This window comes from Nycticebus coucang, chromosome 5 (genome assembly GCF_027406575.1).
Source record: "Nycticebus coucang isolate mNycCou1 chromosome 5, mNycCou1.pri, whole genome shotgun sequence".
NCBI lineage: Eukaryota > Metazoa > Chordata > Mammalia > Primates > Lorisidae > Nycticebus > Nycticebus coucang.
In genome coordinates, this window is record NC_069784.1 from 125,526,671 (window position 1) to 125,546,963 (window position 20,293).

The 20,293-nt window shown below is 39.9% G+C and overlaps 1 protein-coding gene across 1 annotated transcript in view; it reads left to right on the top strand.

Moving 5' to 3' along the window:
- Positions 1–20,293, top strand: part of PCMT1 (protein-L-isoaspartate (D-aspartate) O-methyltransferase) — a 48,808-nt gene that overhangs the window by 10,147 nt on the left and 18,368 nt on the right. The window contains exons 2-3 of the mRNA XM_053591593.1: positions 7,971–8,075; positions 11,849–11,880. Of these exons, the coding sequence (XP_053447568.1) occupies positions 7,971–8,075; positions 11,849–11,880 (137 nt within the window). The remainder of the gene's footprint in view (positions 1–7,970; positions 8,076–11,848; positions 11,881–20,293) is intronic.

Genomic DNA, 20,293 nt, shown 5'->3' on the forward strand with positions numbered 1-20,293 from the left:
AGTTTGAACCCACCACCTCCAGCATATGGGGCCGGTGCCCTACTCCTTTGAGCCACAGGTGCCACCCAATCCCTTTTTTTTAATTATTATTTTTTATTAAATTATAACTTTGTACATTGATGCATTATGGGGTTCAGTGTACTGCTTTGATACACAATGTGAAATGCTTACATTGCACTAAGTAACACATCTATCACAATTATAAGGCTACACATAATCTTGAGGCTAGAGAATGTACTCAGTTAAAATTCTGACTCTCTGAAAGAAAAGGAGTTTCTGCTACATCTTGCCACTGGAGGGAGACTGTATGTGTGGTGTGTGTGTATCTTGGTACTATGTGATAATGAAGTTAGGAGATTTGAACATATTAATTTTTTTTTTTTTTTTTTTTTTTTTTTTTTTTTTGTAGAGACAGAGTCTCACTTTATGGCCCTCGGTAGAGTGCCGTGGCCTCACACAGCTCACAGCAACCTCCAACTCCTGGGCTCAAGCGATTCTCTTGCCTCAGCCTCCCGGGTAGCTGGGACTACAGGCGCCCGCCACAACACCCGGCTATTTTTTGGTTGCAGTTTGGCCGGGGCCGGGTTCGAACCCGCCACCTTCGGTATATGGGGCCGGTGCCTTACGGACTGAGCCACAGGCACCGCCCGAACATATTAATTTTTAATGAAGTAATATATATTCATAAGTTAAAGCTAAAATATCAGAACTTATAATGAAAAACAACATTCCTATTCACCCCTAGACTCACTGCCTAGAGTAAGCCACTTGTAGCTATGTTTTTGGTTCTTGTGATTATCTTCGTATCTTTAAATGATATGCTTAAACTGATATTTAATAGCTTATCAACTATAGACATCATTTGTAGGCCTCTTGCCAAAAAGAATGAGTATTTACACCTTCTTCCTTTATATACTTATATCGTAATTTTTGGTTCTTCTTTTGTGGTTAATCTTAATAACTCTGAGTAATATACATAGCCTCTATTTCTTGTTCCATAATTTACAAACTCACACTACTGCTTAACCCCTCTATTATGTAGGAAAGAAGTTCTCTCTCTCATTTCTCAATTTATTAGCAGTTCTTTTACCATGTCAAAGTTGGTTAATATTTACGTTCTGTTCTGAGAAGCAAAAAAAATCTTCTGCACTTTATTTATTGATTTTAAAAGTTGAAAATCAGTAACTATCATTAATGTTTATGGCTATGAGCTTTGTAGTATTCTCTTGCTTTTTGTTTCCAGTAACAGAGACCCCTCCCCCTGCCATGCTGCTATTGAAGAGGACTGTGTTTTTCCTTTTTTTTTACACATTATCAGTTGCTTGAAATCATGCAACATTTTAGTTTTCTTCATAAATAAATCATGACTCTGGTATTTTTGTCTTTTTCTTAGAATTCAGTTTATTCTCTGTTCCCTTCTCTACCCTTCAAGTTGGGAAGAGAAATATATACCTTCTTAACATGCCCTTAATTCATTCATGCTTTTTTTTTCTTCACGCTTTTTATTTCCCTTATAGGGTGGATTCTGTTGCATTCTCCTATTTGAATCCTATTAACTTCTCATTTAGATCAATTACATATTTGGACCCACATTAGTCATTATTCTAATTATTTAATTAGGGTCTTTGGACCCCCTAGGGTTGCAAGCAGATTAGATATGGGTGGTTCTCAAGCTGTTCACTATTTCAGAAATGCCTAATGGTAATTGCACATTTACCCCTAATTAGTCTGTACATGCAAAGTAAAGCATCAAATTACTTTGATGTTTGCTAGTAATCTTTCAGGGTACTGGCAGTGATATATGTATGTCATAGATTATCAAAAACAAGAAAATGTTTTAATAACTTAGTAAATGTAGCTTGTTTTCAGCATCTTTCAAAACATGGAATTCAGGGCAAAAATAAATAGTAAGAAGAACTTTGTGAAAATTTTGGAAAGTACCCAATAATGCCTGATAAAGCTTTATTCTGAGCCTTGATGTGTTCACCACTTTTTTTTTCTTCCTTCGTCACCCTGGCTAAAGTACTGTGGTGTCTTTGGAGCTCACAGCAACTTCAAACTCCAGTGGTCTTTTTTTTTTGTAGAGACAGAGTCTCACTTTTATGGCCCTTGGTAGAGTGCCGTGGCCTCACACAGCTCACAGCAACCTCCAACTCCTGGGCTTAAGCGATTCTCTTGCCTCAGCCTCCCGAGTAGCTGGGACTACAGGTGCCCGCCACAACACCGAGCTATTTTTTGGTTGCAGTTCGGCCGGGGCTGGGTTTGAACCCACCACCCTCGGTATATGGGGCTGGCGCCTCACCAACTGAGCCACAGGCACCGCCCAACTCCAGTGGTCTTCAACTCCAGTTCAAGTGGTCTTCTTGCCTCAGCCTCCTGAGTAGCTGGGACTATAGGCTTTCGCCTTACAGGCTTCTGCCATGATACCTGGCTAGTTTTTCTATTTTTAGTAGAGACAAGTTCTGGCGTTCAGACTGGTTTTGAAATTCTGAGCTCAGGCCGTCCATATGCCTCGACCTCCCAGAGTGCTAGGATTATGGTGTGTTACTGTGCCTGGCTGTATTCACCTTTTAAATAAATGACTGATAACATGCTATTAAAAATTGGGTCGGCACCCATAGTTCAGTGAGTAGGGCGCCAGCCACATACAATAAGGTTGGTGAGTTCGAGCCAGCCTGAGTCTGCTAAACAGCAAAGACAACCGCAACCAAAAAAAAAAAAAAATAGGCAGGTGTTGTGGCAGGCACCTGTAGTCCCAGCTACTTGGGAGGCTGAGGCAAGAGAATTGCTAAAGCCTAAGAGTTTGAAGTTGCTGTGAGCTGTGATGCCACAGTGCTCTATAGATGGTGACATAGTGAGAATCTATCTCAAAAAAAAATTATTTATAGTTTTTACTAAATTCCATATGGCTCTTTAGAGTAAGAAAAGAGCCAAAGAAATTCACATGAATTTAATAGATGTATATTATCTATCTTAAGGAAGTAATTTCCTTAATTTACTTTGATTTTTGAAATGTGCCTTGAATATGTTTGATTCAAGATGTTGGACTTTAATTATTCACTTAGACAAGAGTGAATAAAGTAAATACAGTTTTAAAAGTTAATGAACTATTGAGTGAGGCTGCTTAACTTGAAAAAAATAGGGCTTGAGATAGTCACGGTATATCTTCAAATGTGCAAAATAGGTTGGCTGGATAGAAAATTCATTATATTCTTTGCATTTGGAGAATAACACTAAGGGTTTATATGAATGGGTTAGAAAAAGGGAGATTAATCTTAATAGAGGGACATTTTCTGACTGTGGAAAGGGCTGTTTTTGGAGCTAATAAGAACCTCATTAGTGGAACTCTTCTAGTAAAGAGAGTGGTACCAGTTTATGAAGTTAGACTTGATAGCTGCTAAGGCCTCTTGTGTCCTTCAGAAACTTTGAATCACTTCCCTGGAATTTGAATTCATTTCAGTGCAAATGAACCACTCAAAAATTATTTTGGGAAATGAATTATAGAACTCAATAAGCTATTTGAATATGTTAATAGTAATACAATGAAATGGTCATTTTTAACTTCTGTAAAATGGAGAAATAATAATGCCTACTTTGTAGGCTCATTAGAGACAATATAAGATCGTTTATAAGTTCTTTTTTTTTTTTTTTGAGACCGAGTTTCACTTTGTCACCCTGGGTAGAGTGTCATGGCATCACAGCTCACAGCAACCTCCAACTCTTGGGCTCAAGCAATTCTCTTTCCTCAGCCTCCCAAGTAGCTGGGACTACAGGCACCTGCCACAATGCCTGGCTATTCTTAGAGACGAGGTCTCACACTTGCTTGGGCTGATCTCCAACTGGTGAGCTCAGGCAATCCATCTGCCTTGGCCTCCCAGAGTGGTAGGATTACAGGCATGAGCCACCGTGCCCGGCCTATAAGTTTGTGTTTTAAAAGAGATAGTTTAGGTAAAGTGTTTAGGGCTGTGTCTACCACATGGTAAACTTTTAGTAAATGATACTCTATTTTTATTACTCTACTCTTAAAACTTAAAAAAAATGCTTTCACTGTTTTATTTTGATAATCTTTTAGTGTAGCTTTCCTAAGCTTCATTGGGTAAAAATAGTATTTTCTGTTGTTGGTTGTTTTTTTTTTCTTTGAGACACTCCTGTGTCACCTGGGTTAGAGTGCAGTTAGCATCATCATCGCTCACAACAACCTCAAACTCAAGTGAACCTCCTGCCTCACTTTCCCTCATAGCTGAGACTATGGCACATGCCTTCGTGCCTGACTAATTTTTCTAGTTTATTTATAGAGATGATGTCTCAGTCTTGCTGGTCTCAATTTCCTGTCCTCAAGTGATCTTCCTGCTTTGGCCTCCCAGAGTGCTGGGATTATAGGTGTGAGCCACCATGGCTGCCCAGTATTTTCTATTTGGGTTGATTTATACAAAATTTATATTTTAAAATGGAAAGATCATGTAAATTTGTCTTTGTTAGTCTATGATTATCTGCAACATTTTTTCTATTTGATGTGTCTTTTTGCTAATTTTAAAAATACGTTATTTGGAAGGTTTGTATTTATACCTTTTTAGTGTCCTTAATCCACCTTTTTCTTAACTTTTTACTATCTGATCTGCAGTATTAAATGCTACCCTTTGATTTCTTCTATTAATATTACCTGTTCAGCAGTCAGTAATCTATTCTACTTTGCCTTTTTTTCTGTTTTCCATTGTTTTTAGTTTTATTGCTTCAACTTTGCCAAAACATATATTTAAGGGCTTTTATTTCCCCCATATTCCTATCCTTATTTTAGTCTGTGCTTTATAATTGGATATGTGTTCTTGGTGACATATGGTTGGCTGTTGGTTAGAAGAAGCACATCTTTTAGAAGATTTCTCAGGAAGGGTTTGTATGTATAGAATTCTCTGAGTTCTTGCACATCAAAAGGTTTTTTTTTTCTGTAGCGTTGGTATTTGAAGGATAGTTTGGCTGGGTATAAAATCCTTTGCTTACACTTTTTAAAAATCAGCTTTGTAGAGGAATAATTTACATAAAAAATTACCAGTTTTAAGAATATAATTTGAGGCTCGGCGCCTGTGGCCCAAGCAGCTAAGGCGCCAGCCACATACACCTGAGCTGGCGGGTTCGAATCCAGCCCGGGCCGCCAAACAACAATGATGGCTGCAACCAAAAAAAAAAAAAAATAGCCCGGCGTTGTGGTGGGCACCTGTAGTCCCAGCTACTTGGGAGGCAGAGGCAGGAGAATCGCTTGAGCCCAAGAGTTGGAGGTTGCTGTGAGCTGTGAAGCCATGGCACTCTACCCAGGGCGACAGCTTGAAGCTCTGTCTCAAAAAAAAAAAATAAATAAATAAATATATAATTTGAAAAAAATAGCAAACACATAGAGTGTGTAACCACTACCATAATTATGATATAGAATACAGAGGTCAGTGAGCTGCAGCCCATAGACCAAATCTGGCCTGCTGCCTGATTTTATGATTATTTATTGGACCACAGCCACAACCTTTGATTTATGTATTTGTCGGTGGTTGTTCTTGTACTATATGGCAGAATTTAGTAGTTACAGCATAGACTATATGGCCTGCAAAGCCTAAAATATTTGCTGTTTGGCTCTTTGCAGATGTTTCTGATCTCTGCTGACACTTCTTTCACCCAGGAAGTTCCCTCCTATCCCTTTACAATTAATCTCATTCCTCCATTTCCAATCCCTAGCAACTACAGGTTGGCCTTTGGCCACTATGGTTTTGGTTTCCCTAGAATTGTTATAAATGGAATCATGTAGTGTATAGTCTCCTTACCTGGCTGCTTTCACTGAGATTAGTGCTTCTGAGATTCAGTCATATTGTTGGATGTATCAGTAGTTCATTCCTTTTTCATTGCACCTTTTTTTGGTTTAATTTCTTGAAAATGCTGCTTTATTTTTGCTTTGCTTTGAATGTTGCTCTTTAGAAACTTGATGACCCAATTTTGCTTTTCATTTCTTACCAGTTAATTTGATCTCTTTACCTTGAAGTTCTGAGAATTTTTTTCCTCACCTTTAAAATCTAATAGTTTTATTAGAATGTGTTTTGATGTTAATCACTTTCTGGCAAATTTTCTTAGAGTATACTTTTTGTTTATGTTTTATGTGTGTGTATTGAGACAAGGTCTCACTCTGTCACCCATGCTAGAGTGCAGTGGCATGATCATACCTCACTGCAGCTTCAAACTCCTGGGCTCAAGTAATCCTCTTGCCTGAGCCTCCCGAGTAGCTGGGACTACAGGTGCCCACCACAATGCCTGGCTAGTTTTTGTACTTTTTTGTAGAGACGGATTTTGTTCTGGCTGGTTTTGAACCCCTGAGCCCTAGCAGTCCACCCACCTGGGCCTGCCAGAGTGCTAGGATTACAGGCATGAACCACTGCGCCGGCCTTTTGGAGTCTTTTAAACATGACCCCTACTACTTTTACTTTTTGTAACCACGGGCTAATAGTAGCAGCAGGAGCTTTGTTGAAATTCCTTGCTTCTTTTTCTTCTTAAAGGAAATTTGAAGTCTGGTTATTCTCTGTCTCCTAGTAATGATAGTGTAGATAGATCATGTATAGTTTTGTTTATAACCCTTTTTGATCTTAGGCTAAGGTTTTTTTTGTGTGGAGAAATTGATTCTCTGACCACCATTACCCTCCAGAACTTGGAAGTTCTGTAGCTGATGAATAAATTAAATTATTTTGCATAAATATTTTAAACTTCTCATGATGCTTTTATTGAAGTAGTCTCATTTTAAAATAGTTATTTAATCACATGACATTAATTTGCCTACATTTAAAGTGTAGCCAAATGAAGCTTTTTTGGGGGGGGGACAGAGTCACTATGTCGCCCTTGGTAGAGTGCTGTGGCATTACAGTTCACAGCAACCTCCAACTCTTGGGCTTAAGCGATTCTCTTGCCTCAGCCTCCCAAGTAGCTGGGACTTGTCATTGTTGTTTAGCAGGTCCAGACTGGGCTCGAACCTGCCAGCCTCAGCGTATGTGGCTGGCACTCTACTCACTGAGCTATGGGCACCGAGCCAGCAAAAGCATGTTTTGGTTAAAAACATTTATTTCTGAGTTATTACGTTAAAGTTAAGTTTGTAAATTTAATTTTATAGATTTTAGATCTGTGAGGGTAGAAACTATGTTCTCTGGTTTATTTTTATAAACCTACACATGAAGCACTATGTCTGGTATGTATTAAATAGTAAATATACTCAATGAGTAAATAAAGGCTTTTATTGCATAATGAAAAGCTTTATTATGTAATAAATATATGTATGGTGCCATAAGGGTTTCTGAAGTTTAATATTTATTTAATCTCAAAGAAAAAATGTTGAGGAAGCCAAGTATATAGTATTGATCTTGCTTGCCTTCTTGAAAAAGTCACTTCTCCTAGGCTCTATAACAGCACACCTGCCTGTTCTTCATTCTGCTCTGTGGCTGGTCCTTATCTGTGAAGGCTCTACTTCCTTTGCCTGTGTCCTACGTGTTGGCTTTTGCTTTTCTTTTCTGTTTATAATTACCTAGCCACTTGTAATTCACTTCAATTGTTTCAGTTGCCATCTATATAAATAGAAATTTATGTCTTTATCCTAAATCTCTTTTTTGAGCCCCAGCTCCATGTGTCCAGCTGACTGCTGAATATCTCTACTTGTATGAGTACCCTTTTCCTCTTTAACACTGATCCTTCCCCAAGATCTCTGAAATCAGTGAATGAATGACATTACCCCTACTTCCTCCCCAAATCCAGTTACCTTCTAACTATAACTCAAGTCTTCCTACTTTTCTCTGTTCTGTTACTCATTATTAAAGACCGTTTACCATTACCTGTGCCATTTCGGTAATTTCCAGTCATGTTCTCTTCCAGTATAATTTCTACAGCACAACTAGAGTAATTATTCTCAAATACATCTGATCATGTCACTCTGCTGAACAAGTTTGCCTTATCTATTTCAGAAAATGGAATCATCAAGACAGATAAAGTATTTGAAGTAATGCTGGCTACAGACCGCTCCCACTATGCAAAATGTAATCCTTACATGGATTCTCCACAATCTATAGGTAAGCTTTAGAGTTACGAAAAATACCACATTTTTCCTCGTTCGTTATGGTTTTTATAAGTAGAAAAAGACTTGGACACAGATATTTATTTGCATTTTATGACTTAGTAAAATTCATTTTTTTTTTCTTTCGAGGCGGAGTCTCACTTTGTTGCCCTTGGTAGAGTGCTGTGGCATCATAGCTCACAGCAACCTCAAGCTCTTGGGTTCAGGCAGTCCTCTTGCCTCAGCCTCCCAAGTAGCTGGGATTACAGGCGCCTGCCACAACACCTAGCTATTTTTTTAGAGATGCGGTCTCGCTCTTTCTCAGGTTGGTCTCGAACTCCTGAGCTCAGGCAGTCCACCCCCCTTGGCCTCCCAGAATGTTAGGATTATAAGCATGAGCCACCGCACCTGGTCTGACTTAGTAAGTTTCATTGACCCAAACTATAATAAGATAATGTATCTTTTTTTATTTCCTCAAACAGTAAATAATATGTATAAAGAATTAAAACTTACAGTTTTAGCTGAGGGCTGAGTTTTCCCATTAGATGCTTTTCACATTAGCATTAAGTTTTAAACTAATATTTAAAGGAAATGAGTGTGCTTAAATTATTACTGACTTCTCTGTTTCACTTGGCCTGATTTTTTGGCTTATGTTTGTTTTTAGAAAGTCCCATATTTAACTCCTCCTGAAGCAGGTTTTGCTGAACTGCTGAGCCTTGGCAGTGGGCGCCTTTGAGGCTTAGAAGTGCCTCAGGATTCTGTCGGCCAGCTGCCATGCATACCTTCTTTTGAAGCACTGTTAACAGTCAGCAGAGAAGATCCTGGGGAGCTTCTGAACCCCGAAGGCACCTGCTACCACCGCTCAGTGAAAATTGCTTCAGAAGCAGAAAGAAGCAGGTAAATAAGTTTTGAGCCGCACTAGAATAAAGTCTTCTTCTTAAATCTTACATAATTTTTGAGCAACACTAAATGCTAAAAACCAAGAAAACATTATGTAAATTAACATCAGATGATAACATAAAGAATAAAATGAAGTAGTTTATTTGGTCTCTTGTCAGTTGATCTTGTTTTCTTTCTTTCTTTCTTTCTTTTTTTGAAACAGTCTCTCCTTGATACCCTTGGTAGAGTGCCCTGGGGTCATAGCCCCACAGCAACCTCAGACTCTTAAGTAATCCTCTTAGAGGATCTTCTACAGGCACTTGCCACAAAATCAGCTGGTTTTTCTATTTTTTTTTTTTTTTTTTTTTTTTTTTTTTTTTTGTGGTTTTTGGCCGGGGCTGGGTTTGAACCCGCCACCTCCGGCATATGGGACTGGCGCCCTACTCCTTGAGCCACAGGCGCCACCCTGGTTTTTCTATTTTTAATAGAGATGGTCTTACTCTTGCTCGGACTAGTCTTGAACTCCTGAGCTCAAGCAATTCACCTGCCTTGATCTCCCAGAGTGCTAGGATTACAAATGTGAGCCACTGCATCATTGGTCTTGTTTTTTTTAAGTTGCTAGAAATATGAAACAATTTAATTTTGCATACCTATTATATGTGGAAAGATTTATTTTTAATTTTTGATTTTTTTTTTTTGAGACAGAGTCTCACTTTGTTGCCCTTGGTAGAGTGCCATGGCATCCGAGCTCCCAACAACCTCAAACTCTTGGGTTTAGGCAGTCCTCTTGCCTCAGCCTCCTAAGTAGCTGGGATTACAGGCACCCGCCACAACACCTAGCTATTTTTTAGAAATGGGGTCTCGCTCTTTTTCTCAGGCTTGTCTCAAACTCCTGAGCTCAGGCAGTCCACCCACCTGGGCCTCCCAGAATGCTAGGATCACAGGTGTGAGCCCCTGCGTCCAGCCCTGGAAGCATCTTTTTTTTTTTTTTTGTAGAGACAGAGTCTCACTTTATGGCCCTGAGTAGAGTGCCATGGCATCACACAGCTCACAGCAACCTCCAACTCCTGGGCTTAAGCGATTCTCTTGCCTCAGCCTCCCGAGTAGCTGGGACTACAGGCGCCCGCCACAACGCCCAGCTATTTTTTGGTTGCAGTTTGGCCGGGGCCTGGTTTGAACCCGCCACCCTTGGTATATGGGGCCGGCGCCCTACCAACTGAGCCACAGGCGCTGCCCGGAAGCATCTTTTAAAATATAAATCTGAAGGGAAAGCAAGTAAAAAAAAAATCTACATAAGGTCTCAACTTACTGAAATTCTTATTTTTTTACCTAACAATACAGGAGGAGAAATTTTTAGTAGTAATGAGGCTTTTACTAGACGAGTATATTAGCCTTTGGCATGATTGTATTTTCGGCTTTTTTTTTTTTTTTTGTAGAGACAGAGTTTCACTTTATCGCCCTCAGTAGAGTGCCGTGGCGTCACACAGCTCACAGCAACCTCCAACTCCTGGGCCTAGGCGATTCTCCTGCCTCAGCCTCCCGAGTAGCTGGGACTATAGGCACCCACCACAACGCCCGGCTATTGGCTTTTTTTTTTTTTTGACACAAGAGTCTCACTTAGTCACCCTGGGTAGAATGCTGTGACATCATAGCTCAGAGCAACCTCAAATTCTTGGCCTCAAGAGATCCTCTTGCCTCAGCTTCCATAGTAGCTGGGAATGCACCACTATATCCAGCTAGTTAGTTTGTATTTTTACTAGAAACAGAGTCTTGCTTTTGCTGAGGCTGGTTTTAAACTCCTGAGCTCAAGTAGTTCACTTGCCTGGGCCTCCCAGAGTGCTAAGGTTATAGACATGAGCCATCACACCTGGCCCGATTGTATTTTCTAAATTTAACTGTTGTGCGTTGGTACTCTTTTTTTTTTTTTTTTTCCTTTGAAACAGAGTTTCACTATGTCACCCTTGATAGAGTGCTGTGACATCACAGCTCACAGCAACCTCCAACTCCTGGGCTTAAGTGATTCTCTTGCCTCAGCCTCCCAAGTAGCTGGGACCACAGGAGCCCACCACAACACCTGGCTATTTTTTTTGTTGTTTGTTGCAATTGATTAGCTGGCCCAGGCTGGGTTCGTGTATGCCACCCTCTGTGTATGTGGCTGGCACTGTAACCACTGTGTTAAGGGCGCCAAGCCATGTGTGTCAGTATTTTTTTTTTTTTTTCTTTGTGGAGACAGAATCTCGCTTTATGGCCCTCGGTAGAGTGCCATGGCATCACACAGCTCACAGCAACCTCCATCTCCTGGGCTTAAGTGATTCTCTTGCCTCAGCCTCCCGAGTAGCTGGGACTACAGGCGCCTGCCACAACGCCCGGCTATTTTTTGGTTGCAGTTCAGCCGGGGCCGGGTTTGAACCCGCCACCCTCAGTATATGGGGCTGGCGCCTTACCGACTGAGCCACAGGCACTGCCCCGGGTGTGCCAGTATTTTTAACAAAGGTTTTATTTTCCTGAGAACAGGATAAAAGAATTACTGTTTGAAAAATAATGTATGGGGGGTGGCACCTGTGGCTTAGTGAGTAGGGCGCCGGCCCCATATGCCGAGGGTGGCGGGTTCAAACCCAGCCCCCGCCAAACTGCAACAAAAAAATAGCTGGGCGTTATGGCGGGCGCCTGTAGTCCCAGCTGCTCGGGAGGCTGAGGCAAGAGAATCGCGTAAGCCCAAGAGTTAGAGGTTGCTGTGAGCCATGTGACATCACGGCACTCTACCGAGGGCGGTATAGTGAGACTCTGTCTCTACAAAAAAAAAAAAAAGAAAAAGAAAAATAATGTACGGATGTTAAAAATGGAATTATATGAAATATTAAATATATTTTTGTAGCTGAATGCATCAGTAGTTCTATTCTTGTTTTGCAGGTTTCCAAGCAACAATCAGTGCTCCACACATGGTAAGTTAACTTTGTTCATCTGGTTACAAATGAAGGAGTGGTTTTGGTAGAAACTGTCAGATTAAAGTTTTGGTGGTTATCATTAGGATCTATGACATGTAAAAATTCTACATAAAAGATTGTTTAGTGACGAGTTAATTAAAGGAGAGAATATTTTAAGTATTATGATGGACATGTTACAGAAATCTCAAGTTAAACATTATTTCACATGTAATTTTTTTTTCAGGTTAATGTAAGAGTACATATAATTAGGTTACATTGTTTGTATTTCTTGGGAAAAGTCTCCCTTGTATTTGATTCCTTAGCTCAGGGAGGTCTACCATGTACCCTACATTGTATGTATTAGGCAGGAGCTTCCTGAAGCCCTTCCTCCTCTCTCTTCTCCCTTCTTAAATTTGTGTTTTTCCTCTTGGATGGTATTTCACATTTTATTAGGAAAATTCATTAGAGAATAGATAAGTATAGCAGCCATGCCATGTAGCTGCATAGGTTCTTGAGAAGGACTTTTTAAAAAGTGATTTAGTACTTTTAATCTGTTGGGAATTTTCTTGGGTTTTAAATGTTAGTATTTGAATGTGTACTCTGTTGGATTTTTCTGGAAAGAGCAATAGCTTTTCTGATTCTCTGCAAGTGTTTGGAGAAGCTCTTCTTCAAACTTCTACTAATAAATTCTATATATGTATTTATAATGAATTGACAATTAGAAGAAAAATTAGGAGACATTTATAAAAACTAAGTAGAAATGGCTTTTTAAAACATGACAGAAAACCCAGAAGCCATTTTAAAAACCTGATAAATTTTGCAACATAAAAATTTAGGATCTCTTCAGAGAGTCAAATGCTATATGCAAAAAATTAAAGAAAAATATTACATATAATAGCAAAAGGCAAATTTCAATTTATATATATTTTCACCTATGTGTATGTGTGTATTTCCTGTAAATTAATAAAAGACCAGCAAGCCCAAAAGAAAGTGGATAAAGTACAAGTTTGATAGTTCACCGAAAAGAAATATAAATGACATTGACATTTAAACAAATAAAAAGATATCATCTTCAATTATATTTAATGAGTTGCAAGTCAGCAGTACAGTGTAGTACCATTATGAGATTGCCAGAGGTCAAAAACTTTGATACTTACATTAGAAAGGGGAAACTGTCAGTCACATACTTCTTTTGGTGGGAGAGTTAGAGTGTTTTTGGAAGGCAATTTAGCAATATCTGTCAAAATGTGGAATAATAATTTAGACTCCTCCATTTTATTTCCAAATACTTAGCCCTCAATATAGATATGAGTACAAAATGACTTACCTAAAGTTGTTCATTGGCATATTGTTTAAAATTAGCAAAAAAGAAATAGCAATAACCACTAATAGTCTACTAATAGTGGATGGTTAATAAATTATAGTACAGATGCTCCTCAACTTATAATCGGGATATTGGGGTTACATCCTGAAAAATCCATCATAAGTTGAAAATACTGTAAGTCAAAAATGCATTTAATACACTTAACCCGACCAGTGTAGCCTACCTTAAACATGCTCAGAATACCGTTTGCCCGAAAATAGGACAGTGTCTTATTTTAAGGTGTGCTCCCAAAGATGCGCTAGGTCTTATTTTCAGGGGACGTCTTATCTTTCCTGTAAGTAGGTTTTATTTTCGGAGGATGTCTTATTTTCGGGGAAACCGGGTACTTACATTAGCCTACATGTGTATTTTTTCCTATGGGAATGAAAACTAAAAATGATTTTTTCTAAGATAATTTGATGAGTTGAGCCATAGTAGTGGAAATGAGATTTGCTTTTCACCATATACCTTTGATTCATTTTCAATTTCTTCATTTTTTTGTTAAACTTTAGAATAGTAATGGCTTTTTAATGTATTACCTATTCAAATAAATTAGTGATTAAAAAGAAAAGTTATAGGCAGCACCTGTAGCTCAGTGGGTAGGGCGCCGGCCACATACACTGGAGCTGGCGGGTTTGAACCCTGCCCAGGCATGCTAAACAACAATGACAACTGCAACAAAAAAAATAGCCGGGCATTGTGGTGGACACCTGTACTCCCAACTACTTGGGAGGCTGAGGCAAAAGAATCACTTAAGCCCAAGGGTTTGAGGTTGCTGTGAGCTGTGACACCATGGCACTCTACCTAGGGCAACATGGTGAGATTCTGTCTCAAAAATAAAAAAATAAAAAATAAAAGAAAAGGAAAAGTTATAGTCTTAAGATACCCCAAACATTTGAACTACTCCTTAAAATGAAAGATTTATGCAGAAGCATTCACCTAACCCTAAAGTTTATTTTGGAGAACTAGTACCTAGCATATTTGGGAAATTGACTGGAGGGGTATGTTATCAGGTGTTAAGGGAAATATTGTGTGATTCCCCCAACCTCGAAGTTTGGTTCTAGGTGTTCACTTCACTGCCAAACAAAACATGGCAGTTACTCCTTGGGAAAGGATTTTTTTTTTTTTTTTTTTTGAGACAAAGTCTCATTTTGTTATCCTGAGTAGAGCATTGTGGTATTGTTGCTCACAGCAACCTCAAACTCTTGGGCTCAAGAGTTCTTCTTGCCTCAGCCTCCCAAGTAGCTGGGACTACAGGCACCCACCACAACACTCAGCTATTTTTAGTAGAGATGGGGCCTTGACCTTGCTCAGGCTGGTCTCTAGCTCCCGAGCTCAAGCAATCCACCTGCCTCAGCCTCCCAGAGTGCTAGGATTACAGGCCGGAGCCACCACGCCTGGCCAAAAGGATGTATTTTTTTTTTGCAGTTTCTGGCTGGGGCTGTGAACTCGCCACATCTGGCATATGGGCCGGCACCCTACTCCTTTGAGCTACAGGCACTGCCCAAAAGGATGTTTTTTTTTTTTTTGTAGAGACAGAGTCTCACTTTATGGCCCTCGGTAGAGTGCCGTGGCCTCACACAGCTCACAGCAACCTCCAACTCCTGGGGCTTAAGCGATTCTCTTGCCTCAGCCTCCCGAGTAGCTGGGACTACAGGCGCCCGCCACAACGCCCGGCTATTTTTTGGTTCAGCCGGGGGCGGGTTTGAACTCACACAGCTCACAGCAACCTCCAACTCCTGGGGCTTAAGCGATTCTCTTGCCTCAGCCTCCCGAGTAGCTGGGACTACAGGCGCCCGCCACAACGCCCGGCTATTTTTTGGTTCAACCGGGGGCGGGTTTGAACCCAACACCCTCGGTATATGGGGCCGGTGCCTTACCAACTGAGCCACAGGCGCCGCCCAGAAGGATGTATTTTTTAACAACAAATCCCCCTGGCTTTATTCACATGCAATAGAATTCATCCTTTTAAAGTAAATAATTCTGTGATTTTTAGTCTATTCAGGATTATGCGAGCATCACCACTAATTTCAGAATGTTTTCTTCACTGCAAAGAACTATATCCATTAGGGGTTTCCATCTCATAGTCTACCGATGTCTGCTAACTACTGATCTACCTTTTGTTTTTATGGATTTGTCTGCCTTTGGACATTTTGTGTAAATAGGCTCATACATCTGTTTTTTTTGCATTTTTTGGCCAGGGCTAAGTTTGAACCTGTCACCTCTGGCATATGGGTCTGGCGCCCTATTCTGTTGAGCCACAGGTGCTGCCCCATACATCTATTATATGTAGGTCACCATGGAAGTTTTGAGACAGACAGTGTTATGATCCATTACAGTCAATAGTATCCTTTCCTTGTTCTTGTTTTTTTTGAGACAGAGTCTCACTATGTTACCCTTAGAGTACTGTGGTATAACCTCCAACTCTTGGGCTTAAGTGATTCTCTTGCCTCAGCCTCCCAAGTAGCTGAGACTACAGGCGCCCACCATAGTGCCCGGCTCTTTTTGTTATAGTTGTCATTGTTGTTTGGCAGGCCTGGGCTGGATTCGTATCCACCAGCTCCGTTGTATGTGCCTGGGGCTCTAGCCTCTGAGCTACAGGCAGCGATCCCGGTAGTACCCTTTCTGATTTCACCTGTGCAAGTTTCAACTTGCTGTGCTTACCGGTGTTGCTGGGTTTCATTTGTTTCTGTCCATGCAGATTTTATGTTTCTTGATTTTTGTTTATCTTAAAACATTTGTAATGACCCATATATGTGGCCTTTTGTGACTGGCTTTTGAATTTAGCATAATGTTTGCAAAATTTATTCTTGTAGTATGAATCCTTTTTATGGTTGAATAATATCCTATTGTATGGATATATACTATATTTTGTTTAACTGATCATGGACCTTTGAATTGTTTCTACTTTTTGGCTAAATAATATTGCTTTGAACATTCATGTACAAGTTTTTATGTGGTTCTATGTTTTTATTTCTCTTGGGTATATATGTAGGTACATGAATTACTGGGTCATATGACAACTCTGTGTTTAACATTTTGAGGCTTGAAAGTAGCTACACCATTTTCCAGTCCCACAAGCAATGTGTGAGCATTCTAATTCCCCTACTTCTTTTTATTTCTTTATTTTTATTATTTTATTTTATTTATTTTTTTATTGTTGGGGATACATTGAGGGTACAATGTGCCAGGTTACAGTGATTGCATTTGTTAGGTAAATAATTCCCCTACTTCTTAACAGATGTTATTGTCTATTTTTTTTTAGAGATAAGATCTTGCTCTGTTGCCCAGGCTAGAGTGTAGTGGCATAATCATAGGTCATTGCAACCTTGACTTCCTGAGCTCAAGTGATCCTCCTACCTCAGCCTACTGAGTATCCAGGACTACATGTGTGCCACCACCCCTGGCTCACTTATGAATTTTGTAGAGATGGGGGTTTCAATGTTATGTTCATGCTGGTCTTAAACTCCTGGCCTCAAATAACCCTCCTGCCTTGTCCTCTCAGAGTGCTTGAATTACAGGCATGAGCCACCGAAGCCCAGTCGTGTCTTTTTCCATTTTTTTTGTCCATCCTAGTTTCTTTTTTAAAATCATTCAGCCCAAAATGTCAAAATGTCCCAGTTTCTGTGAAGTGGTATCTCATTGTAGTTTTTTTTTTTTTCTTTGAGACACACTCAAGTTGTTTCTCTGGGTAGAGTGCTATGGCATCACAGCTCACAGCAATCTCAAACTCTTGGGCTAAAGTGATCCTCTTGCTTCAGCCTCCCAAGTAGCTGGGAGGGACTACAGGTCCCTGCCACAACGCCTAGCTATTTTTTTGGTTGTTGTTGGAGTTGTCATTGTTTTAGCTGGCCGGGGCCAGGTTTGAACTCACCAGCCCCAGGAGGTACCCCACCCACTGAGTTATGGTCCCTGCCCTCATTGTGGTTTTGATTTGCATTTCCCTAATAATTATTTAATGTTGAGCATCTTTTCATGTGCTTATTGGCCATTTGTGTATCATTTTTGGAGAAACATTTATTTAATCTACCCATTTCTTAATTGGGTTATTTCTCTTTTTATCACTAAAAATTCATTTTATTTAAATGCATTAACTTTTTTTTTTTTTTTTTTGTAGAGACAGAGTCTCACTTTATTGCCCTCGGTAGAGTGCCATGGCATCACACAGATCACAGCAACCTCCAACTCCTGGGCCTAAGCGATTCTCTTGCCTCAGCCTCCCAAGTAGCTGGGACTACAGGCACCCGCCACAACGCCCAGCTATTTTTTGGTTGCAGTTCAGCCGGGGCCAGGTTTGAACCCGTCACCCTCGGTATATGGGGCCGGCGCCTCACCAACTGAGCCACAGGCACCGCCCCCATTAACATTTTTTATTGTGCTGAAATACATATAACATAAAATTTGCCATCTTAATCATTTTTTTTTTTTTTAAGAGACAGAGTCTTACTTTATAACCCTCGGTAGAGTGCTATGCCATCACAGCTCACAGCATCCCCTTGCTCTTGGGCTTAGGCGATTCTCTTGCCTTAGCTGGGACTACAGGTGCCTGCCACATCACCCGGCTATTTTTTGTAGCAGTTTGGCTGGGGCTGGGTTCCAACCCAACACCTTCTGTATATGGGGCCAGCGCCCTACTCACTGAGCCACGGGCACCGCCCATCATTTCTTAAGTGTACAGTTTAGTAGTATTAAGTACATTCACATTGTTAGGAGCCAGTCTTCAGAACTCTTCATTGTGAAACTAAAATTCTATACCCATTCTCTAGCTACTTCCCATTTTCCTATTCTTCCTTTCCCCCAGTTACTCGTGATCACCATTCTGTTTTCTGTTTCTGTGAATTTGATTAATCTTAGTACCTCATAAAGGTGGAATCATATGGTATTTATCTTTTTGTAACTGGCTTTTTTTCACTTAGCATAATGCTTTCAAGATTCATCTACATCAGCAGTTCTCAACCTGTGGATTGCGACCCACAGGAACTGTTTTAAAGAGCCAAGGCATTAGGAAGGTTGAGAACCACTGATCTACATCATAGCTTGTGTCATATTTTAAGGAAAATATATATCTGTATAGTTATATGAATGTCTGTATATACACATATAGAAACAGTAAGCGTATAATGTCCTTTGTTGCTTACTGAACCAGGGTATAAGTGGTATAAAATATTATTAATTATATAGGCAAACAGTTTTGATCTTGCATCATTTATCACATAGATCTTCACAGTATTAAAATAAAAGCAGAGGCCGGGTGCAGCAGCTCATGCCTGTAATCTTAGCACTAGGAGAGGCCCAGGTGGGTAGATCACCTGAGTTCAGAAATCAAGACCAGCCTGAGCCAGAGCAAGACCCTGTCTCTACTAAAAATAGAAAAAACTAGCTGAGTGTTGTAGCGGGCATCTATAGGCCCAGCTACTCAGAAGGCTGGGGCAAGACAATCACTTGAGCCCAAGAGTTTGAGGTTGCTGTGAGCTCAAATTCTTTAAAATTTGGCTTTTGGGAACCTCTGCTATGATGCCATGGCACTCTACCTTGGACAACAGAGTGAGACTCTGTCTCAAAAAGAAAAAAAAAAAGAAGCAGCAAATGAGGAAGCAAAGAGAAATGACATCTGCATCTAATGAGTTTTGAAGTTACAGCTTGGAAGTAACTTGACGCTGGAATATTTTCTAAAGCTGTAAAGAGAAATTGGCGTATGCATTGGTCAAAAGATTAGAAGCAGCCTGTTAAAATGGTGTGGTGGTAGCAGTGAGCACACCTAGCATCCAGATTTTAGATGTTTAGTATTGTTGCTAAAAGAGACTAGCCCTCCTTGGAGAAGTGACTGATAACCTGAAAGTGAGAAAGTACTCAAAGGCTAATGGGATAATGTTGAAGGACATAGGAGTAGGTTTAAGAGGTCAAAAGCCAAATTTGAGAGAATTTGAGAATCAAAAAAAGATAAGGAGGATAACAGATTATGATGGTTAATTAAAAAACAAAAATCATGAGTCCATACAGATTTAAAAAAAGAGAGAAGAGCAGGACAGGGAAAAAAATGAGAAGAACTATTTTTTACAGAGAAATAAGAGTGCCAATTAAGAAACATAAATGCAATAATAGAATTATAAAAATTACTATTTTATAATCATCAGTGTAATAATTAGGCAAAGATCATCAATAAATCTAAAATCATCAGGAGGAAGATTGTTGGGAAACAAAAATATTCATGTATCCTCCAATTATTACTCTATATACTACTGTTTAATTATAAAGAGAAAAATATGCCTTGAAAATAGAACAGTCACCACATTTACTGAGTGGTTGAGGTTGGCCTGTCCGGTGAGATGGCCCAGTATCATGTGCTTCCTGATGTGCGGCAGCTGGTGGTGCATATCTGTGTATGTTCTTGCTGGAAGTCTTTGATCTGAATGTAACTCTGAGGAAGCAGAAGAAACATCTAGGATGCAGGGCATTATATGTGGGGAAAACTGGACAGAACTCTTTAAATGAATCAGTGTTCTGAAGAACATCGCAGATGGAAGAGAATTGAGGGGAGAATATTCTAGATTAGCAAATGCAGTACATGAACTTTGAATAGATTGAGGGAAAAACAGCCATTTAACACATATATTTGTGACCAGTGTGGTGGCTCATGCTTGTTATCCTAACACTCTAGGAGGCTGAGGCAGGATGATTACTTGAGCTCAGGAATTCTAAACCAGCCTGAGCAAGAATGGCCCCTGTCTCTACTAAAAGTAGAAAAATTAGCTGGATGTTGGTGCCCGTGACTGACTGACCTCATGCAGTCCAAGCTGCTCACGAGGCTAAGGCAGGAGGATTGCTCGAGCCTAGAAGTTTGAGGTTGCTTGTGAGTTGGGCTGATGCCATGGTATTCTACCCAGGATGAGAGAGTGAGCCTCTGTCTCAGACAAAGAAACAAAACCACACATTTGTGTGTTATTCCTAAAAGGGTTCTGTGGAACCTTAGAGACTTTCTGCTTTAAGTATCTTGGCATCTATTGAAGTCCTTTCCTCCATATGTTTGTTGTGGGAAAAGATAATCTTAACTTTTATTTTTAACTTTTT